Source organism: Maylandia zebra, linkage group LG9 (genome assembly GCF_041146795.1).
Source record: "Maylandia zebra isolate NMK-2024a linkage group LG9, Mzebra_GT3a, whole genome shotgun sequence".
NCBI lineage: Eukaryota > Metazoa > Chordata > Actinopteri > Cichliformes > Cichlidae > Maylandia > Maylandia zebra.
In genome coordinates, this window is record NC_135175.1 from 37,230,646 (window position 1) to 37,257,173 (window position 26,528).

General features: G+C 45.8%; 2 protein-coding genes across 5 annotated transcripts; one reads left to right on the forward strand and one right to left on the reverse strand.

Moving 5' to 3' along the window:
• The first annotated feature begins 972 nt into the window (after positions 1-972).
• actr3b (actin related protein 3B) lies at positions 973-14,629 on the forward strand. 3 transcript variants are annotated; one of them, XM_004570744.5, is made up of 12 exons: positions 973-1,210; positions 4,985-5,071; positions 6,649-6,773; positions 6,873-6,983; positions 9,083-9,178; positions 9,276-9,383; positions 9,465-9,608; positions 9,693-9,866; positions 10,099-10,191; positions 10,917-11,042; positions 12,602-12,685; positions 12,895-14,629. In XM_004570744.5, the coding sequence occupies exons 2-12, from the start codon at positions 5,002-5,004 to the stop codon at positions 12,988-12,990; spliced, it is 1,227 nt and encodes a 408-aa protein (XP_004570801.1). In that variant the 5' UTR covers positions 973-1,210; positions 4,985-5,001; the 3' UTR covers positions 12,991-14,629. The 3 variants fall into 3 exon arrangements, with proteins under 3 accessions (XP_004570801.1, XP_012780006.1, XP_004570800.1); XM_004570743.6 differs by having other exon boundaries at positions 1,023-1,210; positions 4,985-5,040; XM_012924552.4 differs by lacking the exon at positions 4,985-5,071.
• Positions 14,630-16,148: 1,519 nt separating this feature from the next.
• LOC143420438 (uncharacterized) lies at positions 16,149-26,520 on the reverse strand. Of its 2 annotated transcripts, XM_076888678.1 has the most exons (4): positions 25,570-26,520; positions 18,736-18,880; positions 17,346-17,625; positions 16,149-17,049 (listed from the first exon to the last, which is right to left on the reverse strand). In XM_076888678.1, the coding sequence occupies exons 3-4, from the start codon at positions 17,614-17,616 to the stop codon at positions 16,742-16,744; spliced, it is 579 nt and encodes a 192-aa protein (XP_076744793.1). In that variant the 5' UTR covers positions 17,617-17,625; positions 18,736-18,880; positions 25,570-26,520; the 3' UTR covers positions 16,149-16,741. The 2 variants fall into 2 exon arrangements, with proteins under 2 accessions (XP_076744793.1, XP_076744794.1); XM_076888679.1 differs by lacking the exon at positions 25,570-26,520 and having other exon boundaries at positions 17,346-17,628; positions 18,736-19,120.
• Positions 26,521-26,528: the final 8 nt, after the last annotated feature.

Sequence of the window (26,528 nt, forward strand, 5' to 3'; positions counted from 1 at the left end):
AATTAATTTTGTTTTATTTTGCGAGTTGGTTATTAGATGCTGCTCCAGCCAGGCAGAGAATCCCCCGCCGCCCGCCCTTTCCTCCCTGTGCAGCAAGCAGCAGGCGCACCTCGCAAACGGAGGGCGCCCTTACTCCCAGCAAACCCAGTCGGTGCCTACGACATTCCCAATATGCGCTGGCATGATGTCGGGGCAGCATGACTACGAGTAATTTTTATTTTTATTTTGCCGATGCCCGTGATGCCGCCCCGCACCATGATGCCACCCCGGGCAACCGCCCGTGTCGCCCGTATCAAAAACCGCTACTGAGTCTGAGCCAGGAACGCTGCAGGACTGTGCAAAAGTCTCGAGCATGGAGGAAAATCAGAAACATGATCCTTCAACTGTGGCTCCATCAGACATCACAGCTCAGCCTGTGTCTTCATGAAGAACGGCTTCCTGATGAGCTGGAGGTCCACATCATGTCTCAGATCCACATCATGTCGCCACATCATGCCTCAGGTGCTGTTCACCTGCAGAGAGTTTTTAGGACACTTGTTCTTCTGTCCAGTGTCCTCACGTGTTTGAGGACTCACTGCTGAGCTGTGCAGGTTGTGTAACTGTGTTATCTCTGACTACAGCAGCAGACTGAACACCTGCAGGATCTATCTATCTATCTATCTATCTATCTATCTATCTATCTATCTATCTATCTATCTATCTATCTATCTATCTATCTATCTATCTATCTATCTATCTATCTATCTATCTATGCTGCTGTGAGTGTTTGCCGCCCCCTGCTGGACGTCCCGCCTCATCACACCGAGCGCGTCATTGTCGTCCATAAACTTTATTTAAAAGTTCAAAGTGCGCATTAGTTGACATTTTGGAAGCAGGATGAGCCAATCACAGCCTGCTCCTCCTCCTCTCTTTCATTCTCTGTGCTCTGAACAGCAGCGATCTCATTTACGCACATTACGTGAACGTAGCACAGACTCCGGTTACCGGGGCTGCGTCAGCTGTTTCTATTTTCTCCATCTCGCCCTCCGACCCGGAAGTGCTCGCGCACACACATATGCTCACGTACCCGCACGCAGAGCGTACGCGTTCCTCCCTCCATCACACACCGGACTCCGCTTCGACCACCGACACCGAGCTCTGTGGGCCGGACCGAGCAGGACCGCGCCATGTCCCTGCAGCTGCCCCCGTGCGTGATAGACTGCGGGACCGGGTCAGGACAAGCGCACACACACACACACACATGCGCGCGCAGTGGCAGTACATGTGACGTCATGTGTTTTTGTGAACAGCATCATGTATGTGGATAAGATAGCCTTCATTAGTCCCACGCGTGGGAAATTAGTTTTGTTACAGCAGTGGACGGTGCAAAGTTGCATAGAAAAATTTGAGAAAAAACACTGGAATAATATATCATAAGGTACTGTACACAATAGAATAGAATAGAATAAAAATAAAATACTATATACAATCGAATAAAATAGAATACAAATGCTATATACAATATGAGTATAATACAACGATGCCAGAAAGAGTATTGCACTTAGTCTTGTTGCACATGTGTGGGTTTGTGTGTTTGATCAGTTGGAGTCTTTGTTGTGGAGTCTGACAGCAGGAAAGACCTGCGAAATCTCTCCGTCCCACACCGTGGGTGCTGCAGCCACTGAAGGAGCTGCTCAGTGCTGTCAGAGTCTCCTGCATGGGGTGGGAGATGTTGTCCAACAGGGATGACAGCTTAGCCCCCGTTCTCCTGTCACTCACCACCTCCACTGGGTCCAGAGTAGAGCAGGGCGATATGACCAAAAATATTTATCACCATATACATTTGAACATTTGCAATAACAATATAACTGACGATATAATTGACACTAGACAAAATACTTTACAACTCCACAACTTTATTAGTGCAAAAAACCCCATCAATGTATTTTCACTTAAACAAGCAGCTGTTTTATGTGCATTAAAGTTATATAAAATGTAACAGTGCAAATGCAAATTCTTTGCTGACATTTCCAGTGGAAACCGGGCGACATATCCTCAGCATGACCATGTATAATATCCACAAAACTTAAAACGAGGTTATACACACACAATACGGTAACATTATATTGAAGCGCAGTACGTATCACTCCGCGAGGCTCCGCCTACGATAGCCGTAATGCTCCGACAATCCATCAAGCAGTGCGGCTTCGTAGCTTAGCAAAGTTGTACTAAAACATTTAACAGATTTTCGAGCGCCGTGCACATAAAATGGTTTCGAGGTCAGTAAACACAACCAGAGTTCATACATAAGGCGCACAGGATTATAAGGGGCTCTGTCGACTTTCAGAAAAATCAAAGGATTGATTTTAAGTGCGCCGTATTTTCCAAAAACACGGTAATAACGACGGCCCGCTAGCATGCGCTACCAAAAATAGTGCTTTGTTGTGTGTCTGACGGACGAAAGCTAAACCAGTTCCACACCAGTGAAGCTGCAGCATTCTTACAAACCAGTTCAGGTTCATCCGTTTCATTCAACGATCCACTTTCGCTCTTCTCGTTCTGCGTCGCCGCCATGTGGGTATGTAAACAAAGGCACTGCGCATGCGCGTTTTACCCAAATTCTATCGCAGTATTTCATTTTCCTATCGTTGCCCAAAATTACACCGGTATTACCGTGAACGGTATGATATAGCCCAGCCCTAGTTCAGAGGGCATCCTAGAACAGAGCTGGCCCTTCTGATCAGCCTATTCAGTCTCTTCCTGTCCCCGGCAGAGATGCAGAGCAGACCACACCATAAAAGATGGCTGAGGCCACCACAGAGTCATAGAAGGTCTTCAGGAGTGGGCCCTCCACTCCAGAAGACCTGAGTCTCTGCAGCAGGTACAGCCTGCTCTGCCCTTTCCTGTAGAAGGCGTCTGAGTTATGAGTCCAGTCCAGTCTGTTGTTCAGATGAACACCAAGGTACCTGTAGCTGTCCACAGCCTCAATGTCCATACCCTGGATGTTCAGTGGTTGCAGTGGAGGATGCTTGTGCCTGTGGAAGTCTACCACCAGCTCCTTGGTTTTACTAGTGTTGATCTGGAGGTAGTTCAGCTGGCACCAGTCCACAAAGTCTTGAGTCAGTCCTCTGTACTCCTTGTCGTCCCCATCAGTGATGAGGCCGACTATTGCAGAGTCATCAGAGAACTTCTGCAGGAAGCACTGGGTGGAATTGTGGGAGAAGTCTGCAGTGTAGATGGTGAAGAGGAACGGAGCCAGAACCGTTCCCTGTGGGGCCCCCGTACTGCAGACGACCCTGTCCGACACACAGCCCTGAGTCCTCACATACTGTGGTCAGTCGGTGAGGTAGTCCAGAATCCATGCTGTGAGGTGATGGTCCACTCCAGAGTTCACCAGCTTGTCCTTCAGGACCGTGGGAAGAATGTTGTTGAAGGCACTGGAGAACTCAAAGAACATGATTCTCACAGTGCTTCCAGCGGTCTCCAGGTGAGCGAGGGAACGATGTAGGAGGTGAATGACGGCATCATCCGCTCCAATGCCAGGCTGGTAGGCAAACTGAAGTGGGTCCAGTGATGAGCTTGTTAGGCGCCGAAGCTGAGCCAGGACCAGCCACTCCAGAGTCTTCATCAGGGGGGATGTCAGAGCCACACACAGGAGGTTTTCCAGAGCTGTGGGACTCTCCCCAGCCTCAGGCTCAGGTTGAAGAGGTGCTCCATCACCCCACACAGTTGGTCCGCGCAGGACCTGACGACCCTTGAGCTGATGCCATCTGGACCCACAGCTTTCCTGGCTTTAATCCTCCGGAGTGAGTGTGCGTGTTTGTGTGTGTGTTTTTGTACGCGCGCGTGCTTGTGTTTACAGGGACAGATTACCAAAATAAAAGCTGGCTCATGGAATCATCCATCAGTGGGTGGAGGTAAACGCGCTGTGATGATCAGGTGGTTGGAGCAGGTGAGGGGCTGATGGCGGTGCTTACACTGAGCTCCAGCTGTTCCACATGTTCATCCAGCTGCTGCTGTGGGAGCTGCTGGTTGGGTGGAGGTTCAGGTGAAGTTGTGGACCAGTCTGTGCGCGATCTATTCTGGGCCACAGTGTGAATGTGGGACAGCTGCACACTGACCCCCCTCCCCCTGTTCAGAATCAGAGATCACGTGATCTCCTTCAGCCTCGACGTCGGTCCATGCCCCCGAGCCAAGGTGACATCGTGGGGTCGTTTAGAAATAGCTCACGGCTGCAGGCGTTTAAAGGGTGACGCTGAGCTGACTGTCAGCCGTGAACGCACGCATAACAGCCAAAAACACTCAGAGCAGGTCCCAGATCAGTTTGGTCTGGCTTTGGAGAGGGATCCCAGGGTCCAGGGTCAGGTATTAGAACTGATCCCAGGGTCCAGGGTCAGGTATTAGAACTGATCCCAGGGTCAGGTATTAGACGTGTGGGTCTATCCAGCAATCACAGCCAGTTCAGTTCATTTTTAATCTTTCATGATTTATTTGTCAGAACTCAGTTTAATGGAACAAGATGTCATTTTTTTTGTTCGTGTTTTTTTGATGTAGTGAAAATACTACAGTTACTTTACAGTTACTACAGTTACTTTAGGTACTTTTCCCTTGTGATGAGGTAAAAGGATATCATCCTAAGGACAGGTCTGCAGTAAAAATGAGTCAAACACTGTGAGTGTCGTCAGGCAAACGCTCCTGAAGTCAAACTGCTGAAATGATGTTTCGGTGCTTTGTATCTGCAGGTCCTGATTATTGTTACTGTTGCTCATCATTTTCTACATGAACTGAATATTTACATAGAGGTCAAAGACAAAGCAGTAATCGGTCACGCCTCTGTTTGCTGACTCATTTCCTGATGTTTTATCAATGTTTTATGTGCAAAACTGAATTTATAAATGTCTGCTGGGAGTCACTCCACTGTTTTCCACAGAGGCCGTATTTGGACCCACAGCCAGATGTTAAGAACCTTTATGTCTAACTGTTGTTTCTGTCTGTGTGGCTGCAGATACACAAAGATCGGCTATGCAGGAAACACCGAGCCACAGTTCATCATGCCGTCCTGTAAGCATCTCACAGCAACGACGGACAGACAGTTAAGGTTAAGTTAGGTTCACTTTCTGTTTCTAAAGCTCAAAGTGAACCTAACTCTGCGTCTTCATCAGTTCTTCCACATAAGTATAAAAATATAAGTCTTTATCTAACCAGAGAAGCTTAAATCTAATCACATCTTTGAAATGACCAAACAAACAGTTTTAGGTTCAGAGCAGCCCTCTGATAGGCTGCAGCCTCTCTAAACTGGGTAAATGTTTGATAAAAATGGATGAATGGTAGTTCAAGGCTTTGTCAGTAGAAGGTGTGAATGAGTACACCACATTATCCACAGCATAGTAATGAATAGAGCCGCTGTTAGTCAGTGATACCAGGTTATTTGAGAACCAGGTGAATAGGTCAGAGCCAAGTACTGACCCCTGTGGAACACCTTTTGTCCCAGTTCTCCAAATAAGATAACTGTGACATGAGTTCCAAGTCAGAACCAACCAGTCTAAAGCTGCATACACACTGGAAGGTATTCTCAGTAACGAGTGAACCATCTTTGGCCACTTCAAGCGCACGTGGATGAAGAAAGGGCCGCTGATGTGAAGTGTGCAGATCTGTGATGTTCTCTCCTCAACTTGGAGGCGAGCAACTCAAGGGTCTACCCAATGACAGCGAAGAATACCACTGAGTGGTAAATACATTAGAGGGTCACCTAGGCAACCGGAGCCTGGAACGCTTTGAAGTGGTCGGCTACAAAACAGTATGTGATGGGCCAACTGGTTCCAGCGTGGACTTAAATGTGAGAGCTTTATGGTCCAATGCTGCACACTCCACCACATCATTAACCTCCTCACACGCTGCGTCAAGTCTAAAGGCAAACAGGTTCCAGATATCAGACTAAAACTGGACCAACCGAAGGTTTCGGAGCGGGCGACAGTTTGGATATGAGGTTGTGCTTTCATCACGGCCTCTATCACCTCCTTCATGGAGTTACTCAGCTCAGTTTCATGTATACACCAACAGTCAGCTGAAGGCTGCTTTGATGACTGATTTCCCATCATGCAGCATGTCAGCGCTTCGTTACCCACATGTGTAAATGTGCCAACAGGAGGCGATCCTGGTTATGTACTGCTGCAGACTTTCACAGTTAATAAATGTGTGAGATTACTGTGCATTACACACTGATGCACTGCAGGCTCTCCCTGTGAGCAATGCAGACGGTCAGGTTAGGGAGGAACTGCTCCACATGTCTGTTCCTCTGTCAGCTGCAGACTCAACAAACCGTGTGTTTAACCCCCCACTCCGGTGAAACCATCCTAGTCTGACAAAACGTCCTACCCGTGTTATAATTTGACAGTGACTTGCTACTAAACCTAACCAAAACCATAACCTTAAGAAGTATTCCGGATGGGTGAAAGAAAGAGAAGTTAATTCGGCGTTGGTGTAGTGCGCATGCGCCACGTCTGCGCAGAAACATTGGGTAGGATGTTTTTTCAGGTAGGATGGATTCCCAGAACACCGGCACATAGTGCTTTGAGTAGCCATAATAAACTTTTCAATGGTTTATTCTGCTGTAACCAGTGAAAGCCGTGACTCATGTATGTTTATGGTTGTGTTAATGGCATGCACCAGGTATCGCAATCAAGGAGTCGGCCAGCGTGGGAGAGCAGGCCCAGAGGAGGCTCGTACGAGGAGTCGATGACCTGGACTTCTACATCGGCGACGAAGCCGTAGACAAACCCAACTATGCAACCAAGGTAGGAAAAGGAAAAGAAGCAGGACCCTGTTTGTGCAACGAGATGTAAATGAAACCTGATGGTTTGGTCTGCTGCTGTTCTCCGTCCTTTGCTGTTTAGTGGCCAATCCGACACGGGATGGTGGAGGACTGGGACCTGATGGAGAAGTTTATGGAGCAGGTCATCTTCAAGTACCTGCGAGCTGAACCTGAGGACCACAGCTTCCTCATGGTACACTCTCACAGTGTTTGTGTTGATTCTGTTTCATTCTCCAGGAAGTTCTTCAGCTCTTTGACTGAAGGTAACACTGATGAGGACTTAGTGCCGTTGCTACAGTTACCGGCAGTTTAAAATCCACTGTTAAACCGAACCTCGAGCTGAGAGCAGGATCCTGAGCCCACGGTCACCAAAGCGCTCGCTCGTAGGGGTCATGTGACTGTCGAGCTTTTATCAGCATTATCCGGTTGTTCAGTCTGACGTCACTAGCCGTGTCTGGGCCTAAACTCCGCTGCAGGTCCATATATCAAACGATCACTATGGCATTACTGAGAGTTGAAAAACTGTCTAAAGTCTTTCATCTTTAATAAAATGATCAGCGTTCTGCTCTACCAGGTGTAACAATTGAGTTTAACATCCAGGCATCCATGAAAACGGAATTTATGACATTTAACGGAGTTAGAAGTTAGCAGGGAGTTAGCTCGCTAGCTTCTATCTAACTACAATATAGCATGTCCTGACTGCGGGGTTTTGGAAACAAATTCAAACGTACATCTCTGTCATCACTTCCAGCATAAATGAAGACAGAAAACTAAACAGCAGTGACGTTTGTAGGGTTACTGAAGTTGGGCTAGCTGGTTGATGTGCTACGTGACCGCTAGCGACACAGCTATGTTAGCATAATATAAACAAGCTAACTTTTTTTCCACTCGATAAAAGTTAACGTGAGTGTTCTCGGTGGTCAGGAACAAATGTAATCGCATGGCAGGATGCTGTAAAAGGACCAAACTTCAGCCAGGAGAACAACTGAGATAATCCATCCACAATACGAGGTTAGTCATTCATATACTGCTGCATGGGCTGGGCTGTAGTTACATCCTAAGGTTTTAAAAACTGAGCTTAAATAAATGATTAGCGGTAATAAAAGCCGAGGGAGGTCAACAGTGATCACTGACTGTTTTAGGAGCTTTTTGAGATCAAATAGAAGAAAATACAAAACATTAAATATGTTAACAACACAAAAGCCATATTAAACGCAGACTACTTTAGACCCGGAAGCAGGATTCGTCACGTCATCACTGAACAACCGGATTGTAGCGTCCTTGCCTCACAGTGTCACGGATTTGATGTGTGTGTGTGTGTGTGTGTGTGTCTGTGTGTGTGTGTGTGTGTGTGTGTGTGTCTGTGTGCATGTGTGTGTGTGTGTGTCTGTGTGTGTGTGTCTGTGTGCATGTGTGCATGTGTGTGTGTGTGTGTGTGTGTGTGTGTGTCTGTGTGCATGTGTGTGTGTGTGTGTCTGTGTGCATGTGTGTGTGTGTGTGTCTGTGTGTGTGTGTCTGTGTGCATGTGTGTGTGTGTGTGTCTGTGTGTCTGTGTGTCTGTGTGTGTCTGTGTGCATGTGTGTGTGTGTCTGTGTGTGTGTGTCTGTGTGTGTGTGTGTGTGTGTCTGTGTGTGTGTGTGTGTGTGTCTGTGTGTGTGTGTCTGTGTGCATGTGTGTGTGTCTGTGTGTGTGTGTGTGTCTGTGTCTGTGTGTGTGTGTCTGTGTGCATGTGTGTGTGTCTGTGTGTGTCTGTGTGTGTGTGTCTGTGTGTGTGTGTCTGTGTGTGTGTGTGTGTCTGTGTCTGTGTGTGTGTGTCTGTGTGCATGTGTGTGTGTCTGTCTGTGTCTGTGTGCATGTGTGTGTGTGTGTGTCTGTGTGTGTGTGTCTGTGTGCATGTGTGTGTGTGTGTGTCTGTGTCTGTGTGTGTGTGTGTGTGTGTGTGTGTGTGTGTCTGTGTGCATGTGTGTGTGTCTGTCTGTGTCTGTGTGCATGTGTGTGTGTGTGTGTCTGTGTGTGTGTGTCTGTGTGCATGTGTGTGTGTGTGTGTCTGTGTCTGTGTCTGTGTGTGTGTGTCTGTGTGTGTGTGTGTGTGTGTGTGTCTCTGTGTGTGTGTGTGTGTGTGTGTGTTGTGTCTGTGTGCATGTGTGTGTGTCTGTGTGTGTGTCTGTGTGTGTGTGTCTCTGTGTGTGTGTGTGTGTGTGTGTGTCTGTGTGCATGTGTGTGTGTCTGTGTGTGTGTGTGTCTGTGTGTGTGTCTGTGTGCGTGTGTGTGTGTGTGTGTGTGTGTGTGCAGACAGAGCCTCCTCTCAACACTCCAGAGAACAGGGAGTACTTGGCTGAGATCATGTTTGAGACCTTCAACATACCTGGACTCTACATCGCAGTACAGGTGAGACGCGCTGATATCCTTAAACAGCTTCCAGGACATTCCAGAATCCTGGGGAAGGTTCCAGGACCCTGTGGCGTAAAGTACGTCTCTCCATCAGGCGGTGCTGGCGTTGGCGGCGTCCTGGACATCCCGGCAGGTGGGACAGAGGACTCTGACCGGCATCGTCATTGACAGCGGAGACGGCGTCACACACGCCATCCCCGTGGTGAGAAACACACCCACCTGAAACAGAGGGGGCGGGGTTTGAGCCTCTCTGCTGACTGACCGGTCGGCTCATGTGTCACAGGCTGAGGGCTACGTGATTGGCAGCTGTATAAAACACATCCCCATAGCAGGGCGGGACATCACCTTCTTCATCCAGCAGCTTCTTAGAGACCGAGAGGTGGGGATCCCACCGGAGCAGTCTCTGGAGACCGCCAAGGCCGTGAAGGTACCACAGTGATCCTCCACTGCTGTCCTCCTGTCTGTACTTCTGTGTACTTTAGTGTGTATTTGTGTGTACTTATGAGTGTAGGAGCGATACTGTTACATCTGTCCGGACATCGTGAAGGAGTTCACAAAGTATGACTCTGACCCAGGAAAGTGGATCAAACAGTACCGAGGAGTCAACGCCATCAGTAAGACCGCCTTCCACATTGACGTGGGCTACGAACGCTTCCTAGGCCCTGAGATCTTCTTCCACCCCGAGGTTACAACAAAGTCTTTTTTTATTTACATTTTGCTCCAATCTATTTTCATTCAGTCAACAAAAATGAATAAAAGTAACAAATTAACTGAGCTTCATATAGTTTGAAAATGTAAAGGCTCAAGAACAGAACCCTGAGGAACCCCGCAGCTTCTCTGTTCTAATGCCTGCACATGCTGATAAAAACAAAAGAGCATAAATAATAATACCTGACATGTGAATGTGTGCTTTCCAGTTTGCTAATCCAGACTTCATGCAGCCTATCTCTGATGTCGTTGATGAGGTCATCCAGAGCTGTCCAATTGATGTGCGCAGACCGCTCTACAAGGTAATTCACAAGGATGTAATTGTTACAAACGCACACGTGGTTGTTATATCTCTTCGCGTATTTGTGTAAAAACCACTGTGAGTTTTGGATGAGTTCTGATAAGTTACATCCATCCATCCATTTTCTTGACAACTTATCCAGTTCAGGGTCGTTGGTGGGTGGGGGCGTGGAGCTGGAGCCCCTCCCAGCTAGTACCGCGGTACAACACACCCTGTACAAGTTCAGGGTCAAAGTCTGTGCACTGTGTGACTTATATTAAAGTATCTTCATCTGTGTTGCAGAAGCCACCAGCCGAGGTTCTCAGACTGTCGACCTCTTTGTGTCTCTGACAGTCAGAAGTGAAAGACGAGCTGTTTGTGATGCTTTGCAGGCAGCTGGAGCTGTTCATACCTAAACGTGTGTCGGGACGTGTTTCTGGAGCTAGCTTACAGCTAGCATTCGTAGTTCTAAAAACTCTTTGAGTAAGAGTGAAGACATCATTTTGTCTGAGACCTGCAGAGGGCAGTTCAAGGGTTTGGTTAGAATACGGGTCAGGTTTGGCACAGGCCGCTTTGCAGAACCTAAAAAAATGTATTAAAGTGAATTTCACATTAAAAGCATCACATAAATAACCAAACTAAAAGAAAAACAAATGGAGAAGAACTTTAAACTGAAGAAGTGTATTTGTTGTGAATGACTGAGGCTGAGGGTTTGCTGAAGCTGTGTGAGTCTTCTGTGTCCAACAGAACATCGTGCTGTCTGGAGGTTCCACCATGTTCAGAGACTTTGGCCGGCGGCTGCAGAGGGACCTGAAGAGGGTGGTGGACGCTCGGCTGAAGCTGAGCGAAGAGCTGAGCGGAGGACGGATAAAGGTGAGCCTGACCAGCGAGTGCAGGCCGATCCAGACCTTTATGACCTGAACACATCTGGAAGAAGAGGTTTTTAACATTGGTCAGCTTCAGGTAAAGCTTTTCTTTGTTTGTGTGGAACTTTTCAGTCAAAAGGCTGAAACTGGTCCCCACTGAGCTCCTCCACAGTCCAGATCAGTGCTGGTCCCATGGTGGTCCCAGCTGGAATCACCTTCCTATTAATAGCAGAGGTGGGAATTAACAAAGTGCAAATACCTTGTACTTAAGTAGAATTTTCAGCTGAGTACTTTCTACTCCTTACATTTTCGAACAGGATCATGACTTTAGGTTTATCTGTAGTTTATACTCTGGGTTTAAAGTGGAGTGCAGGTTTCCGTATGTTTAGCATTTAGCTAGCCCTACTGAAGAGGAGCGAGCAAAACTTTTGTACTGTCAGGTAATTTGAAATGCAGCTAACAAACATCAGCAAACACACAAACTGTCTGTGTGCAGTTTATCTCACAGTGTGCTAAAGGTCCAGCTGCTTGTTTCACTGGGAGAGAAAAGACAGAGAGCTAAGTTCATTCAGAGATGGAGAAAGATAAGAAAGAAGGACAGGAGAGGAAGAAGAGAGCTTAGAGTTAAAGGGAAGGGTGCTCATTTAAAGCTCACATAGAAGTCCTCATGTTGTTAAACCTGCTGAGGCAGACTAACTGTGTTATTTAAAGGCTGCAGGTTAGTGCAGCATAAACAGGTGAGTTTGTACTGTGATGGCTTTAAAGTAAAGACCAGCGTGTGACTGCTGCACAGTGACTGTCTTATATAAAGATAGCATAAACTGTCAGTGTAGAGGATGAAATCAACCAGGACAACTCAGGAAACATCTGCTCACATCTGGTTGAATCCAGGTGTGTACATCCACAGAGAGCAGCAGATCAGCTGATCACAGCCTGCACACTAAGAACATCTACTGGAGCTCTCAGTAGAAATGATTGTGAGTTTGGTTCTTTTCCCCACACTGAGCCATGACAGCTGACTTTAGGTTCCCCACCTGCTGAATCCACTTCACCCTCTGACTGTGCTTGTGTTCCTGGTTAGAAACAAAGTCCTTCCCTCTACAACGGAGGCAACAGAAAAAATAAATATATTTTTATTTTCCCTCCTGCTCATCTTCTACTTACCTGACTCAAGCTGAGTACATTTATTAGAATTAAAATTCAGGTTAAAATTATTACATTAATAAAAAATGTGGTAGAAATGTTCTTCAAGGAACTTTCTTCCTCTGAGTACGTTTCAGAGCCGTTACTTTTCACTTTTATTTGAGTAAAGAATTTGAATCAGTACTTGAACTTACAGGAGTATTTTTTAACAGTAGGTTCTGTACTTGTACTTGTCTGTAGTTTTGCCACCTGTGATTAATAGTCACCAGATCCTGGTGCAGCTGATAACAGCACAGAGCAGAGTTAAGCTTTAATGTTACAGCCTTTACCTGGATGGCATTTAACTGGATCACTGGTTTGTTCCCAGTTTCTTTGTGATGTGAATCATTTATATGCAGATGACGTGTTTTTGTGTGTTGGCAGCCGAAGCCGATGGAGGTTCAGGTCGTCTCACATCACATGCAGCGTTACGCCGTCTGGTTCGGAGGCTCTATGTTGGCGTCCACGGTAACCAAAAGTTTTGTGTTCTTCTACTTTCACACAAAGCATTTCCCTAAACAACATGTGGCTGGAGGAAATGAGCCTGCTCAGTAAACTCTTTCCTGACGAGTTTATGGTTTCAGGTCTTAGTGAATAAAATATGCATTCAGTTTATAACTGATGGCCTGTCTGGAGAGACCAGGAACCTTTGTTGACACTGTGTGTTGTGTTTGCAGCCGGAGTTTTTCCAGGTGTGTCACTCGAAGAAGGACTACGACGAGATCGGGCCGAGCATCTGTCGACACAACCCCGTGTTTGGCATCATGTCCTGATGACAGCGGCGAGCCCATCGGCCCGCTAACCTGTTAGCCTGCTAGCAACCAGCCACTCAGCCATTAGCCTGATAGTTTTTTGCCCTTCTCAGTTTTCACCTATGAAGCTGCTAACCTGTTAGCGGGCTAGCTCAGCATCATCAAGCACATGGAGAACGTGAAGCACAAAGGCAGTTAGAGAGCAAGACAAAGTTTGCAGTGGTTTTGTTTTGATAAATTTACTCCACAGAGAAAAAAACGTCTTCAAGCAACTTAAAGAAGTCCAGACGCTTTTCTTTGCAAGCTCCTTTGTCCACAGAGAAGAATTTTACCGAGAACAAGAGGAGCTGCAGGAGACCTGGTGTAGCTAGCCAACCTTCTTCCAACACGTAGCAGTGCTAATAGAGATCCTCCGAAGCTGAGGCTGTTGTCCCGACAGCAGATAGAGATAAATATGGCGCCTGCTCGCCTCTCATCCTCATTTCGGCCTCTTATCAAACACAAGCCGCCGCTCTGTGCTGAAGCTGGCGACGGTGGATTTAACAGGACAAGCCTCTGGATGTTTTCTGTCACTCGGCATTTATGTCAGCATGTTTGTGGCCCTGCTATAACGATCAGACTCACACTGAATCTCACTGACTTTTTGTCTCTAAACTAGGAAAAGCTCTAAAATCCGTCTCTTCGTCTTTCGGACAGTGTCGTAGACAGACAGAAAATAATTTTCTTTGGTGGTGATGGTCTCATTTTCTCTCTAGCAGCACAATCAGGTGTAGTTTTGAGCGCTGCAGCCTGCAGAGGGCGCCAATGGTGTCAGGACAGCGACGCAGTGTGACGTCACAATCAAAGGGGACCTGTTCTGCTTTTTCTCGTTTTCTGGTACAAGAGTAAAGTCATAGTCTCTGATGTTGAGATGAAACACCACCCATGTGTCAGATAACGAGCTCATCACCACACTGGCTTCCTGAAATTTCTGTTTGCTCCAGTCTCACAGTGATGGAGTGATGTTGGTCTGAACATCACTCTCTGGGTCTACGGCCCCAAGATCCCCCCAAAAACCACCAGACAGAATACAAAGGGAGAGTAAATCTATTCATGTTAACATATAAAGGGTATTTTGTGACTTTAGATATAAGAGACATGACTGTGGCTCAGCATGAGCATTTATTTTTTGGATTAGCGTGAGCCGGGAAGAGGCTCCAAATGATTCTGGGTCATGGATTTAGTTTTTAATGTGGTCAGGCTCTATATTTGTAAAATAAATAAATAAATAAATAATAATAATAATAATATAAACTTTGCATTAATAAATATTTATATTGACTGAGAGAGCAAGAATCAGACCGATCAAAGATCAGGTCCAAACAACCTGTAGCATGTGTTCAGGTGCAGTCATGTGATGGGCACGTCTTCCAGAAGTCATTGTTAGGTGAGACGCTCAGTTTGGAGATTTGCTTCCACAACACGTTTTCTCTTACAGCGCAGGGATGAAAGCAGATAAAATCCACGTTATGCCAATGAGTATTTCTTAAACGAGATGAAGCCTCATTTGCATATTTAAAAATCAACCTCCAAACAGTTCATGTCTATAATTAGTCAGTTTCACGATATTATCTGTACATACTGGTTTGCAATAAACATGTATGAAGTTCTGCAGATCATATCTTTGCTTTCTCCATGTCAGTTCTTTTCTTGCACCACAAATATTGTCCTTACCTCCAGCACAGCCATCTGGCAGTGACCCTCCGACCTCTGCCATAATCCTCAGATGGACCTGGGCCTGCTCATTTAAGCCACACCCACTTCCATCAGTGTTTTCTTTTTTTATCACGAGGTTGGCTGACTGGTTCACTGTGCATACCGATAGTGAACCTTACGTTGCTGCTTTCACTTTACTTGAATGTTCAAACTTTTGCATTTGATCCAGTGACTTGGGCTCCTCTAGGGCTGGAGTAACCTGTGAGAGCTAGTGATGCTGTTCTACTGCAGATGAATCACCTGAATGAGGAGGTGCGCTCCCCTGTGTTTCATGTTCAGTTACTCTGAATCTCCTCTTCACCTCACTCTTATACCTGTTCACCCTGTGTCCCTCCTCTCTAACTCCACTCAGTGTGACATCACCAGCCACCCTCTCTATTCAATTCAATTAAATTTTATTTATATAGCGCCAAATCACAACATAAGTCGCCTCAAGGCGCTTCATAGATACAGAGAAAAACCCAACAATCATATGACCCCCTATGAGCAAGCACTTTGGCAACAGTGGGAAGGAAAAACTCCCTTTTAACAGGAAGAAACCTCCGGCAGAACCAGGCTCAGGGAGGGGCGGGGCCATCTGCTGCGACCGGTTGGGGTGAGAGAAGGAAGACAGGATAAAGACATGCTGTGGAAGAGAGACAGAGGTTAATAACAGATATGATTCAATGCAGAGAGGTCTATTAATACATAGTGAGTGAGAAAGGTGACTCTCTGAGTCTGCGTCTGTATCTGTCTGTCTATGGTGTCACCCCATCTGTTTGTGAATCTGTCTGTTTAGTTCAATGTCTTGTCTGGTTCCATGTGTCTGAGTTTCCTGTTTTATTGTGAAGGTCCGTGTCGTATGTGAGTGTGATCAGTTTACGTTTCCCCTGTCCCGTCAGCCCAGATTCCTCCCAGCTGTGTTGCCCTCCTGTCTCTCATCCCCTGATTACTGGTGTGTGTATTTAAGCCCTGTGTGTTCTCCTGCCTGTTGCCGGTTTGTCTGTGTAACGCCGTGTCAGTCTGTTACCCTGTGTTCCACGGTGTCCTGGTCCTCGTCTCTCTGCTTCTCATCCCGTTGTCGTATGCTCCCAGGTCTGTTATTTTTAGTCCTCCCAGTTTAGGTGTCTTTAGTTATTTGTTATGCCCCACTGTTTGTTTGCCACTACACCTCTGTAAATAAAACCACCGGTATCTCATCCACTGCCTGCATCTTGGGTCCTTCTTCCAACTCCACACGGCTTGCCATCGGCAGCCATGACAGAAGGTCCAGATCATCTCTCAGGTCTTTACTGGAGTTTTACCTCTGGTACTCAGACAGAGTTCATCAGTGTAGATAGTTCTGAGAGTCTTCTTTTGTTGTCTTCCTGCTGCTTCTTCTTTTAAAACTCAAACATTTATTGGAGCTGAACAGGTGTGTTACAAAGCCAAACCACCAGACACAGTGACAGGAAACTCATCTTTTATTTTCACGTTGATCAGAGTTACAGAAAGAAACATGAAACTCTGACCCTCTGCTCTCTGACACGTTTGACTTCAACAACATGAAAACAGCCAAAATCCTCATTAATCTGTTGGACTTTTATTCTAATCAGCTCTAAAATGTTTCCATAAAATCTAATAAACTTCTCGTTAACATCAGTGTCCGATGAAAATTCTACAAATAAAGTCATTTTCCTGATTGTTTTGTTCTCAGACTGGAAGTCAGAGATCTTGGTTTCCATCCATCCTGAAGGTTTTCACAGAGCCGACTGTTCAGGTTTGACTCAAAGCCTTGTTTCTGGGACACTTTAGTCCTGAAACCTGCTGAAACTCTGACATGTTCTGCTGTTTGAACATCTTTGTTTGTATAAAGACGCATAGAAAATCGTCTCTGTGAAAATCTTTGATGTGAAAACCAAACCAAATAGACGAGCCTCGCGCTCGTGTTTCTGTAAGTGGATTGGAGGATTGAACATTGAACTGTATCAGCTGCTTCTGGGTGTTACAGATGATTCCTAATTTGCTCTCCTGTGAGTGCTGAACATCTGGCAGTGCGTCACATCAGCTGCAGCTCCCGTGAAAGGCACGGATCCACCTCACAGAGAGCGGCGATCAGAGCCGAGCTGCCCTGGGATCCTTTTCTGCGCACCACGTCGATCACCTGTCGGGCTTTATCCGCCCTGCTCCTCACTCCGCCTAAATCCATTTCATCATCGATGATGACGCGGCGCTCCAGGAGTTTATCCAGCAGCTTCCTCAGGACGGGTTCGGACACTCTGTCGATAAACTGAGAGCGAACGGCCGCCAACTTCTCCTCTGCCGAGGAGTCGGCGGCGGTCTTTGGCAGATCGGGACCTGGAAGACCTGTGAGAGAGAGGAGGACGGATTAATGCCGAGGTCAGAGTGAGGCCGAAGACCTCCGACCACGGGAGCCTCAGAGTTCCTGAGAACATCCAATCCAGCAGCTCCGACTCGGGCGGCTCCTTCCATCAGCTGTTTGCTCTGAATGCACCTTAAAAGGGAGAGAGACACTCTGCACACACTTCCTGTTTGCACGTCCTGTCACAGCGTGACGCTGCTCTGACCCTGATGATGTCACCTGAATGTCAAATGCTCAAACAGGTTAAAGGAAGTGCACGCCTGCCCACAGCCTCACTGACCTGCAGGTTGACCCATGACCTTTCGCAGCTTCTTCACCAGGTCGTTCCTGTTGATCTTCTTAAAGATGCTCTCCATCACCTGCACGGCTCCGTCCATGTCATACTTCTGCACCATCAGATCCACGGCGTCGCACCGCTCCGCCGTCGACAGCCGGGTCACTTTGATGGGCTCGATGTCTCTAAACCGCTCGTTCTTCAGGTTCCACTTGAAGGTCTTGAATTCCTCATCTGTTATGTCTTCCAGGATGTTGACGAGGTCCGGCTCCGTCATCTCGGCTTCCTGCTAGCATCAGAAAACACTGTGATCAGACTCTGATGCATCATGGGTAATGAGCGCACGCGGGTGTAAAGCGATGACGCAGATCCAGCTTTACACTGTGAGAGCGCCGACGTGAAACACAGTCAGTGTTAGCAAACATCTCCAGTAATAAATCAGTGCACCACAAACACATGGACGACTATGACAGAGGCACAGAAAGAGGCGGGGTTTAGTTCAGGAAGGAGGCGTGACCTGGAAGTATCTGCCCTCATCAGCGCTGTCTGAATTCTCCACATGTTATGGACTAAAGGCACTTCAGTGCTTCCTTTACTTCCTTTAGCAGAGGACACACTGGAGCATCCTTTGTGAAAGGGGAGGAGCAAAAGGCTTCCCCAAACGAACACAAATATTCAAGCATGACCTCTATGAACTCTGCAATAAAAACTACTTCCTGTTGCTGCACGAACAACATGGGTTCATACAGAGTCTGTATGATGTGTATGTGATGGTAACGTGTTCTGTGTGGTCAGTTTGCATTAATGTTCTTTAAACTGGTCAGGATCATCACCCAGTTCGGCTGTGGGTCAGCTGGGATACAGGATGGATGGAAGGAACTTTAAATCCCGTCCACGGCCGTCAGTCCCAAACTCACAGAGATCTTCAAAAAGCAGACGCCAGCAAGGCGGAGCCTAAAGGTGCCTCAACTCGCACACGACTTATCTTTCACAGGCTGTTCTCGTTTACTCGGCCTGCACAAAACAAACAAAACGCAGAAGCAGTGGACACCCCCGACACCAATCAGGAGTCGGGAATGTCAGCATGCCCCGCCCTCAGCTGTTTCCTGCCACTGCAGCTCAAACTGGTTTGAACCTGATCTCAGATTAAAGATGGTGCGATCACACACAGCTGGCTGATGATGAAGTGTGAAAGAAGGAGCAAACCCTGCAGATGTTCTCAGCAGGTTTACAAAGATGGCCTCCAGCTGCTTTTAATCGACACCAGCGAGAGCAGACGTCAGGCTCGCAGGAAGGAAACCTTCTGTGGCGCTCGCCCTTAACGGCCAAGCCAGAATCTCCCAGGCGACCCTGAAGCTGACGAGGAGCTTCAGGTAGAAACGGCAGACACACTCACCTTTCAGCTCGGAGCGATGACAGAGATAGGAGCGCTTCCACTCGCCGGTGCCTGTCAGACGGGCTTCAGGGCTGCTGCTCTGCCAGTTGTGAGGCGCTGCTCAGACTGACTAATGTCAGAGGTTTGGCTTCTTCTTTCATGCTTCCTGTGTTAGTGCGACACAGGAAGAAGACATCTGCTCACCATCAACCTCTCTCACATCTGTCTACATCAGGGAAATGCAAAACACAAAGAAAAGAATGGACCTCGTAAAGACACCAGTGTGGCCCGCTGAACATCTTTGGAAAATGCATGTGATGACATCGATATGTGAGTTTTGACTGTATCGCACAGCTTTTAGTTTTCCTCACAGATTACCCCCCCCCCACCAGCGCTCACATTAACTGTGATCCACACTAACACGAAGGGCGGCCTCACTGGTTCAGCCCAATGGAGGTGGAAGTGGGCTGTATGTGGGTTAGTGAGGTTTGCACACGTGTCACTGACCTGCTTACTTTTCAGGTGCAGCGAGGTCAGCCACTAAACCTGAGCGAAAGCAAACATTTGAGCTGCTGAAAGAAAAAAAACAACTTACAAATTAAAATATCTGTGTCACAGGCTGGGTCTCTGACCCAGCGCTCTGAGTTCATTTTGTATTTGTCTCATTTTAGATATGTGATTAGTTTGTGTCATTCCTATTTAGCTTTAGTTAAGGAAAGGCAGTTATTATTTATTGTTTCCTTGGTTTCTATTTTTGAGTTCTTGTATCGTTCATCACGTGTTAGGTCTGTTAAGCTTGTGTTGTCATGTCTAGTTTCAGTGTTTCCTGTTTTATTTTGAAGGAGTCGTGTGTTCTTTGTTCATTGTATTTAGTTTCACTTCCCCTGTCCTGTCATTAGGTTCATGTCAGTCAGCTGTTCCTCCATGTGTTCCCACTTCCCCTAATCACCTCCTGTGTATTTAAGTCCTGTGTTTTCAATGTGTCATTGTCAGATCGTCTGCTTTGTTTGCAAGCCAAGAAGTTGCGTCAAGTTTCCTCATGTCAAGTCCATGTTCCTGTTGTAGGTTTTTAAGTTAATTTAGCTCACCCAGTTTAGTTTATTGTTAGCCTTGCATTTTGCCTTTTGTTTACAGTTATTTTGCCAGCCTCAATAAATAGCTCGTTTTCTGTTATTCAAGTCATGTTTCACATTTTGTTTCCGTCTGCATTTGGGTCCACCCTTCACTCTACACACAGTCAGCCCTGCTGATTGTGACAATCTGAAAAGAAATAATTTCTATTTTCAGTTTCAGTTTTATTTATACAGGACTAAATCACAACAACGGTCACCTCAAGGTGCTTTATACTGTAATGTAGACCCTACAATGATACATACAGAGAAAAACCCAACAATCAAATGACCCCCTATGAGCAGCACTTTTGCGACAGTGGGAAGGAAAAACTCCCTTTTAACAGGAAGAAACCTCTGGCAGAACTTAAACAAAGCAAATACAAAACATTTGAAGGTGTTTTCAGGAACAGCAGCCTCATAGGGGCCGCTGTGAGGAAACGCCCTGACAAACACGGCGATGTTTGAAACGACTGACGCTGACAGGAAACGGTGCAAAAGCTGAAACGAACCCACCAATGAACTGAAAGACTGTGGAGAGCCTTGGCCCAGCAGCCTCCATGCTGCTGCTTTCAAATGTCTCTCTGAGGACTTTAGCTTCAAGTTTCGTGGATTTCACAACCTGAAACACAGTCCGTCTCTGAGTGCTCACTCAGAGACAACATCTTTCACGTGGAACAGTGGAACGCATTTCACAAACGGATTTTGTTACACGGGCATTTTGTCGTACTACAGGCAAAATATTGCCATTAAGTGCCTTTGTAACTTGAATTTTTCATTAAATGCGGTCTTCATAAGCCGGGGTTCCACTGTACTGGTGATGGGTCGGTCGCAAACGAAATGGCTCTTAGAGCCGACACTTTGAAGTGAATGATGTGAGCCGGATCCTTATAGAGATTGACGGACCACGTGACTTTCGCACATTGCTTTGTGGGTACCCGTGGCAACAAAATCAAAACACTGCATCAAGCGCTAGTATTTCCAGCACCGGTAATCATTAATTCTGCGGTTTTAATCCCTACTTGCATTTTATTTGCCCCAAAAACAGTTCTGTACAAAACGATGGAGAACACGGCAGGTCTGTACAAAGACAGACGTAAATGGCCTGTATTTATATAGCGCTTTACTAGTCCCTAAGGACCCCAAAGCGCTTTACACATCCAGTCATCCACCCATTCACGCACACATTCACACACTGGTGATGGCAGCTACATTGTAGCCACAGCCACCCTGGGGCGCACTGACAGAGGCGAGGCTGCCGGACACTGGCGCCACCGGGCCCTCTGACCACCACCAGTAGGCAACAGGTGAAGTGTCTTGCCCAAGGACACAACGACCGAGACTGTCCAAGCCGGGGCTCGAACCGGCAACCTTCCGATTACAAGGCGAACTCCCAACTCTTGAGCCACGATCGCCCTTGTCAGTCACGTGACGCAAAGGCAAAAAAAGAGTATGAGGAAAAAATTAAAGGAGTGAAAAGGTGAGACTCACACGAGCATACAGAGTGGAGTAAGGACGTTAGCATGCTGCCCAACTTTCATCACGCACATATTTACTATTATATGGTCCTAATTGTGAGTGCATACACTCACAAAATGTTTAGTAACTTCAGATCCCTGCAACAAGCCCAGGTCCAGTTTACTTTGGTGATTTGGACTATTCCATCTCACAGCTGTTGTTACAGGACAACGCGTCTATTTGTTGTTTCAGGTTGTAATATTACACAACATTTTCAGATGTAATAGAAATAAAATGAGTGTTTCGTAATTCATTCAATTTATTGTCTTTATTTATAACTGGCATTATTGTTTCATTCTATTATAGAATCTTACAAGAAAGAGGCAAAATTGTATTTCATCAGCTTTATTAGCTGCTTCGGTGAAAAACAAATCAACAATGAAAAAAACAAAACAAAACAACATTGCAAAACAACTTACTGGAAAACAGTTATTCATCACTTGATTGCTTCAATACAACACTTGGGCACATATATGCGGGACGCTTCGTGGCTGTTTTGATAGCGCTCTCTCTCTTAACCAATCAAATCTCACTGTGGTAGCAGCTTTAAACTCTGTATGACCCAGGTTGATAGAGGGGCCCAGTCTGGATCACATTCTTGTATTTTGTTGGCTGGTTTGCCTACAAAACACAACAAACATTAGCACGCAAAGCCACAGTGAACAAAGCAGCATAGCGCAGCAAATTCAATTCAAATCAACATAAGACTTATTTGTAACCTAAATCAACAATTATGTTATGATAAATGATAAATTACGTAATAACTACAACAGAAAACTGACCTTTGTGGAAATACTTGGAGCAGACTAACATGTGAGCTGGAGTGTTCTGGGACATTATATTTGGTCTGCAATCCAGGCCATCCGTCATGTTCATGTTCAAGCCATGAAACATGGCTTGAACAATTTCTCTTCAACGATGTAATCCGATTACAACCGATTTCTTTACCCGTCGGCTTCCTGTGGCTGTCATGCGACCGGCTATTGCAGTTAATAATACAACAGCTTCTTGCCATTATTTGTGTTTCTTTTTATCGCTGTGTGACTGTTTTCATGGGAAAGCCTGCGTGGGCTAGTACTGCTTGCCACTTGTTCCCAGAATCCTTTGTGGTTTTACCCCGGAATGACGTCACATTTTCACTCTCTATTGGGAGCCGTGTTTTTTTGCGCAGAGCAGAGACTGGAGGGGTGCAAACAGAGCCTTGCGTTTGGCAACAGCAGTAGCACACGAAAAGAGCAGGAGGGAGAGAGACAGAAAGAGAGCTGGGAGCAACAACAAGACACAACATCGTTACATTGGAAAGGTATGTTAAAGAAAATGAGTGACATCAAGAAAAGAAGCAAAATCTGGAACCATTTAAATTTTATTGACACTAAAAGGCAGAGTGTAGAGTCTGCAAGAAAAGACTATCATATAGAGCCGGCTCCACAAACAACCTGCACAGGCACCTGAGAACTGTCCACCCATCAGTGCAATGGAAAAATAAAACACAGTTAGTTGAGTGTGATATTAATATTTCTAAATGCCAACTTTTCCCTTAATTAAAGACCTGGGCTTTCATTTTTTTTCTTTGTGTTTTGCATATTTTAATCAATATTTTATTGTGTTGTGGTTTGCAGTATCTTGTGTTGTTTCCTTTAAATTTGTTTAAAAGGAAAAATCTGAAACTTTAAATAGTTAAAAGTTGAATTGTACATAGTTGCTTTTTGGATTTTATAATTTTTTTTTTACATTTTGTGAATAAATAAAAGACTATTTATATAATAATCAGAATCAGAATCAGAATACTTTATTGATCCCTGGGGGAAATTATTTTTTGTTACAGTGCTCCATTATAAACCAACATTAAGACAAGACAGACAATACGCTAACTAAGAATAGTACAATATATACATATATATACATACATACATACATACATACATAAGTCACTCATAAATAAATAGCTTAAAAAGAAACATGTGTAGTTATAGCAGCAAACAGTGTGTTAAGTGCATGCGTTGTACAGAGAGATGGCCACAGGCAGGAAAGATTTCCTGTGTCGTTCAGTGGTGCTTTTCGGTAATCTCAGTCTCTCACTGAACGAGCTCCTGTGACTGACCAGCATGTCATGGAGTGGGTGGGAGGTGTTATCCAACATTGTCTTTATCTTGGACAGCATCCGCCTCTCCAACACCACCTAATAAACATATATAAATAAAACCACTTTTTTTTTTTACATTAGTAGTTAATTTTGTGCATAATTTTATATTGCTATTGATAATAAATTAATTAATGCAACCAAACAACCTGAAGAACCGCTTGGGATCCGAAAGTCCGGGTCTTTTTTTAGTGAGTCGAGCCGAAAGAGTCGGTTCTCTAAAAAGAGTCGGAATTCCCATAATTAAAGAGCACGAAGAAGAAGTCGGTGTTTGTTTGTCCTAGTGCGCAGGCGTCATGTGAGGGTGCAGTTCCTGCTGCGGCCTTCGGGGGCGGCAGAGCGCGGCACAGCGGCGAAGAAGAAGAAGAATTAGCAGCGGCGCCAAAAGCGAGCTGCTCGGTCCCGCTCATTTCTCCGCTTCCAGCCGCTTTAAAGACCCGCAGCATGAGGCCTAGAGCGGCCCGCGGAGCTCACAGCGCCGGTGCACAGCCGCCAGCTAACGGGTCTGAGTAACGGCTAACGGCGGCTTCACGGAGGAGACGAGGCGCTGTGACGTCACTGAGAATTAAGGTTTGTTTTTTTGAATGAATCTTTATTCGAACAAACAGGAGCAGCAGCTACCAAAGTAATTAGATTACCGGAAGTCTGCTCAGAAGTAAAATCAGGCCAAACAAACAGACTGAAGTTTGTTTTCTATTGTTTATTTGCGAGAGTAAAAGAGTGACGTCTTCAGCGTGTAAGGTTGGAGGTTGATCGCGTGAGGCTGTGAGCAAATCTAGTCTCGAGGTCACAACGAAACCAAACACAGTTACATGAGTTCAGAGGAGAGCTGAGGGCGCAGCCTGGGGGTCCAGAGGTGGAGGGCGGGTCGGTGAGGAGGTTATCCACAGCTTGAACAATAAAGTTGTGCTCTGACGTATTTAAACTGTAAACGTTGTTTCTAAACTGAAGCCATCGTTAGAGTCCTGCTCTCCTTCTTTCTGATCTGAGAAAAGCGCCTTTACTTTTCTTTATATGAAGATCGTCAGGTTTAAACAGCTGCGTCTCCACCAATGACTGTAGAAAGCATGGACGACGCGACAGCGCTTCCTCCCATTGTGCAAATTTATTTTTAAAGAACTTTATTTACAAACAACAGTATAACATACAAGGCGCCATCATTAATCCGAATATGTAATATCCTGGGTTGAGCATTTTCTTTGCAAGCTCCTTTGACCAGGAAGTGAAATATACTTTTTTCTTATCGCCATAACCGCCATGGTCTCAAATGCTTTCAGGATATAATTTCTTTTAACCGGATTCGGGCAAATTTCACTTATCAAAATATTCCTGATCACCTTGTTTGTAAACCTGCTGTCACCAAATTCAACTCCAGCTATGCAGAGCTGCCTCAGTCCAGGAGAAATCTTAGAGTGCACAATATCTTCTTTTATCATTGATCTCAAAGAGACTGGGATGGCTTTCATCAGGGATTTATATCTCTTAGCAGTACATCTTACATCAAATTTCTCACAAAACGTGTCATGTTTTAATAAGACCCCATTCTCGGGTGGGTTCCTCTGGGAAATTCGGTTTCCAAAAGCACAGCACTGACAGAAGATAGATAGATAGATATATATATATATATATATATATATATATATATATATATATATATATTGTTTTTTTTCCACCCTGATTTACGAATAAATTCTTTACAAATCCTACCATGTGGATTCATGGATTTTTTTTTCACATTCTGTCTCTCACAGTTGAAGTGTACCTCTGGTGCAAATTACTGACCTCTGTCATCATTTTAGGTGGGGGAACTTGCACAATCGGTGGCTGACTAAATACTTTTTTGCCCCACTGTATATATGTATATGTATATATGTATATATGTATAGCTACTTGTAATAAAAGTACAGTAACAGTAATTAGTGACTGAGCAGCCCGGAGCGTTTCTCTGGATTTCTTTAGTAAATTCATTCATCTGCACAGATTAGCTAAACGAACCCTGACAGCCGAGTCCTCATCTTAGCTAGCTAGGTCTCAGGACCGAGCTAAGGACGGTAGTTATGGATTAGCTGACAAACACTTTTAACTTACCGAAAAGAAAAAAAAAGTGCAGCGGGGCCTCGGGTCCTTCTGTCAGGTAGTCCAGTTTACTGAAGAACACCTCAGGCTGTCAGGTTAAAACACTCGGTCGTGTCTTCGTAGCGTAAACGCTGGTCCTCCTCTCAGAGCCTACGCTCTATCTGCTATTCCCGAACAGAGATACGCAAGTTTCTCCGTGACTGCAGCTGCCAGTCAAAGCTGCTATGATGATGTTTCACCCCAATTTAACATCACCGTGGTAGGAATTAGAATCAAACTTATGGGAGAGGAGACTCATTGGAGACAAAAGAAAGAATCTTTGGAAAAAATTATCTGAGGAGAATTAATTATGACCTATACTGCAGCCAGAAACCAGGGGGCGATAGAGACGTTTTGGCTTCACTTTTGGGCTGTCGTGTCCTCCATGTTTTCTACAGTCATTGGTCTCCACAGGCTGCTCCTGCAGGAGCTCCAAGACTCCCTGTGGGTTTGGGCCCACCTTGTGGCTGCTGTCATTGGTGGACGGCTCCGGTCTCTGCAGTGATGTCACCGTGTTAGCAGGACCTCAGCTGACATGGGGACACTTCTGTGTTTCCGTCTGAGCTGAGTGAAGTCATTCCACCTTAAATCAGCTGCAGTTACAGTACTGAGCAGAGGCAGGAAGGCCGCTCGTGTCCTCCAGCTTAACCAGCACAGACTCAGGTGTGTCATCACTTCCTTGTTACCTGCACAGGTACAGCCGGCGCTTTGACAGGACACTTATTTGTGAAGGAAGAGAAACGCTGATGTAAATATTCTGATGTCATCAGCCGCAGGTCATGTCACAGTGGCTCCACCCACAGATGCTCGGTGGTGCAGTCGGCTCAAAGCTCGTTTGAACTTTCTCCTGTGGCTGATTGGACGTCCAGCTGTGTGATGCCCTGTATGATGTTAACGTTTGTCCTCTGTGGCGCCCCCTGCAGGTGTTCCAG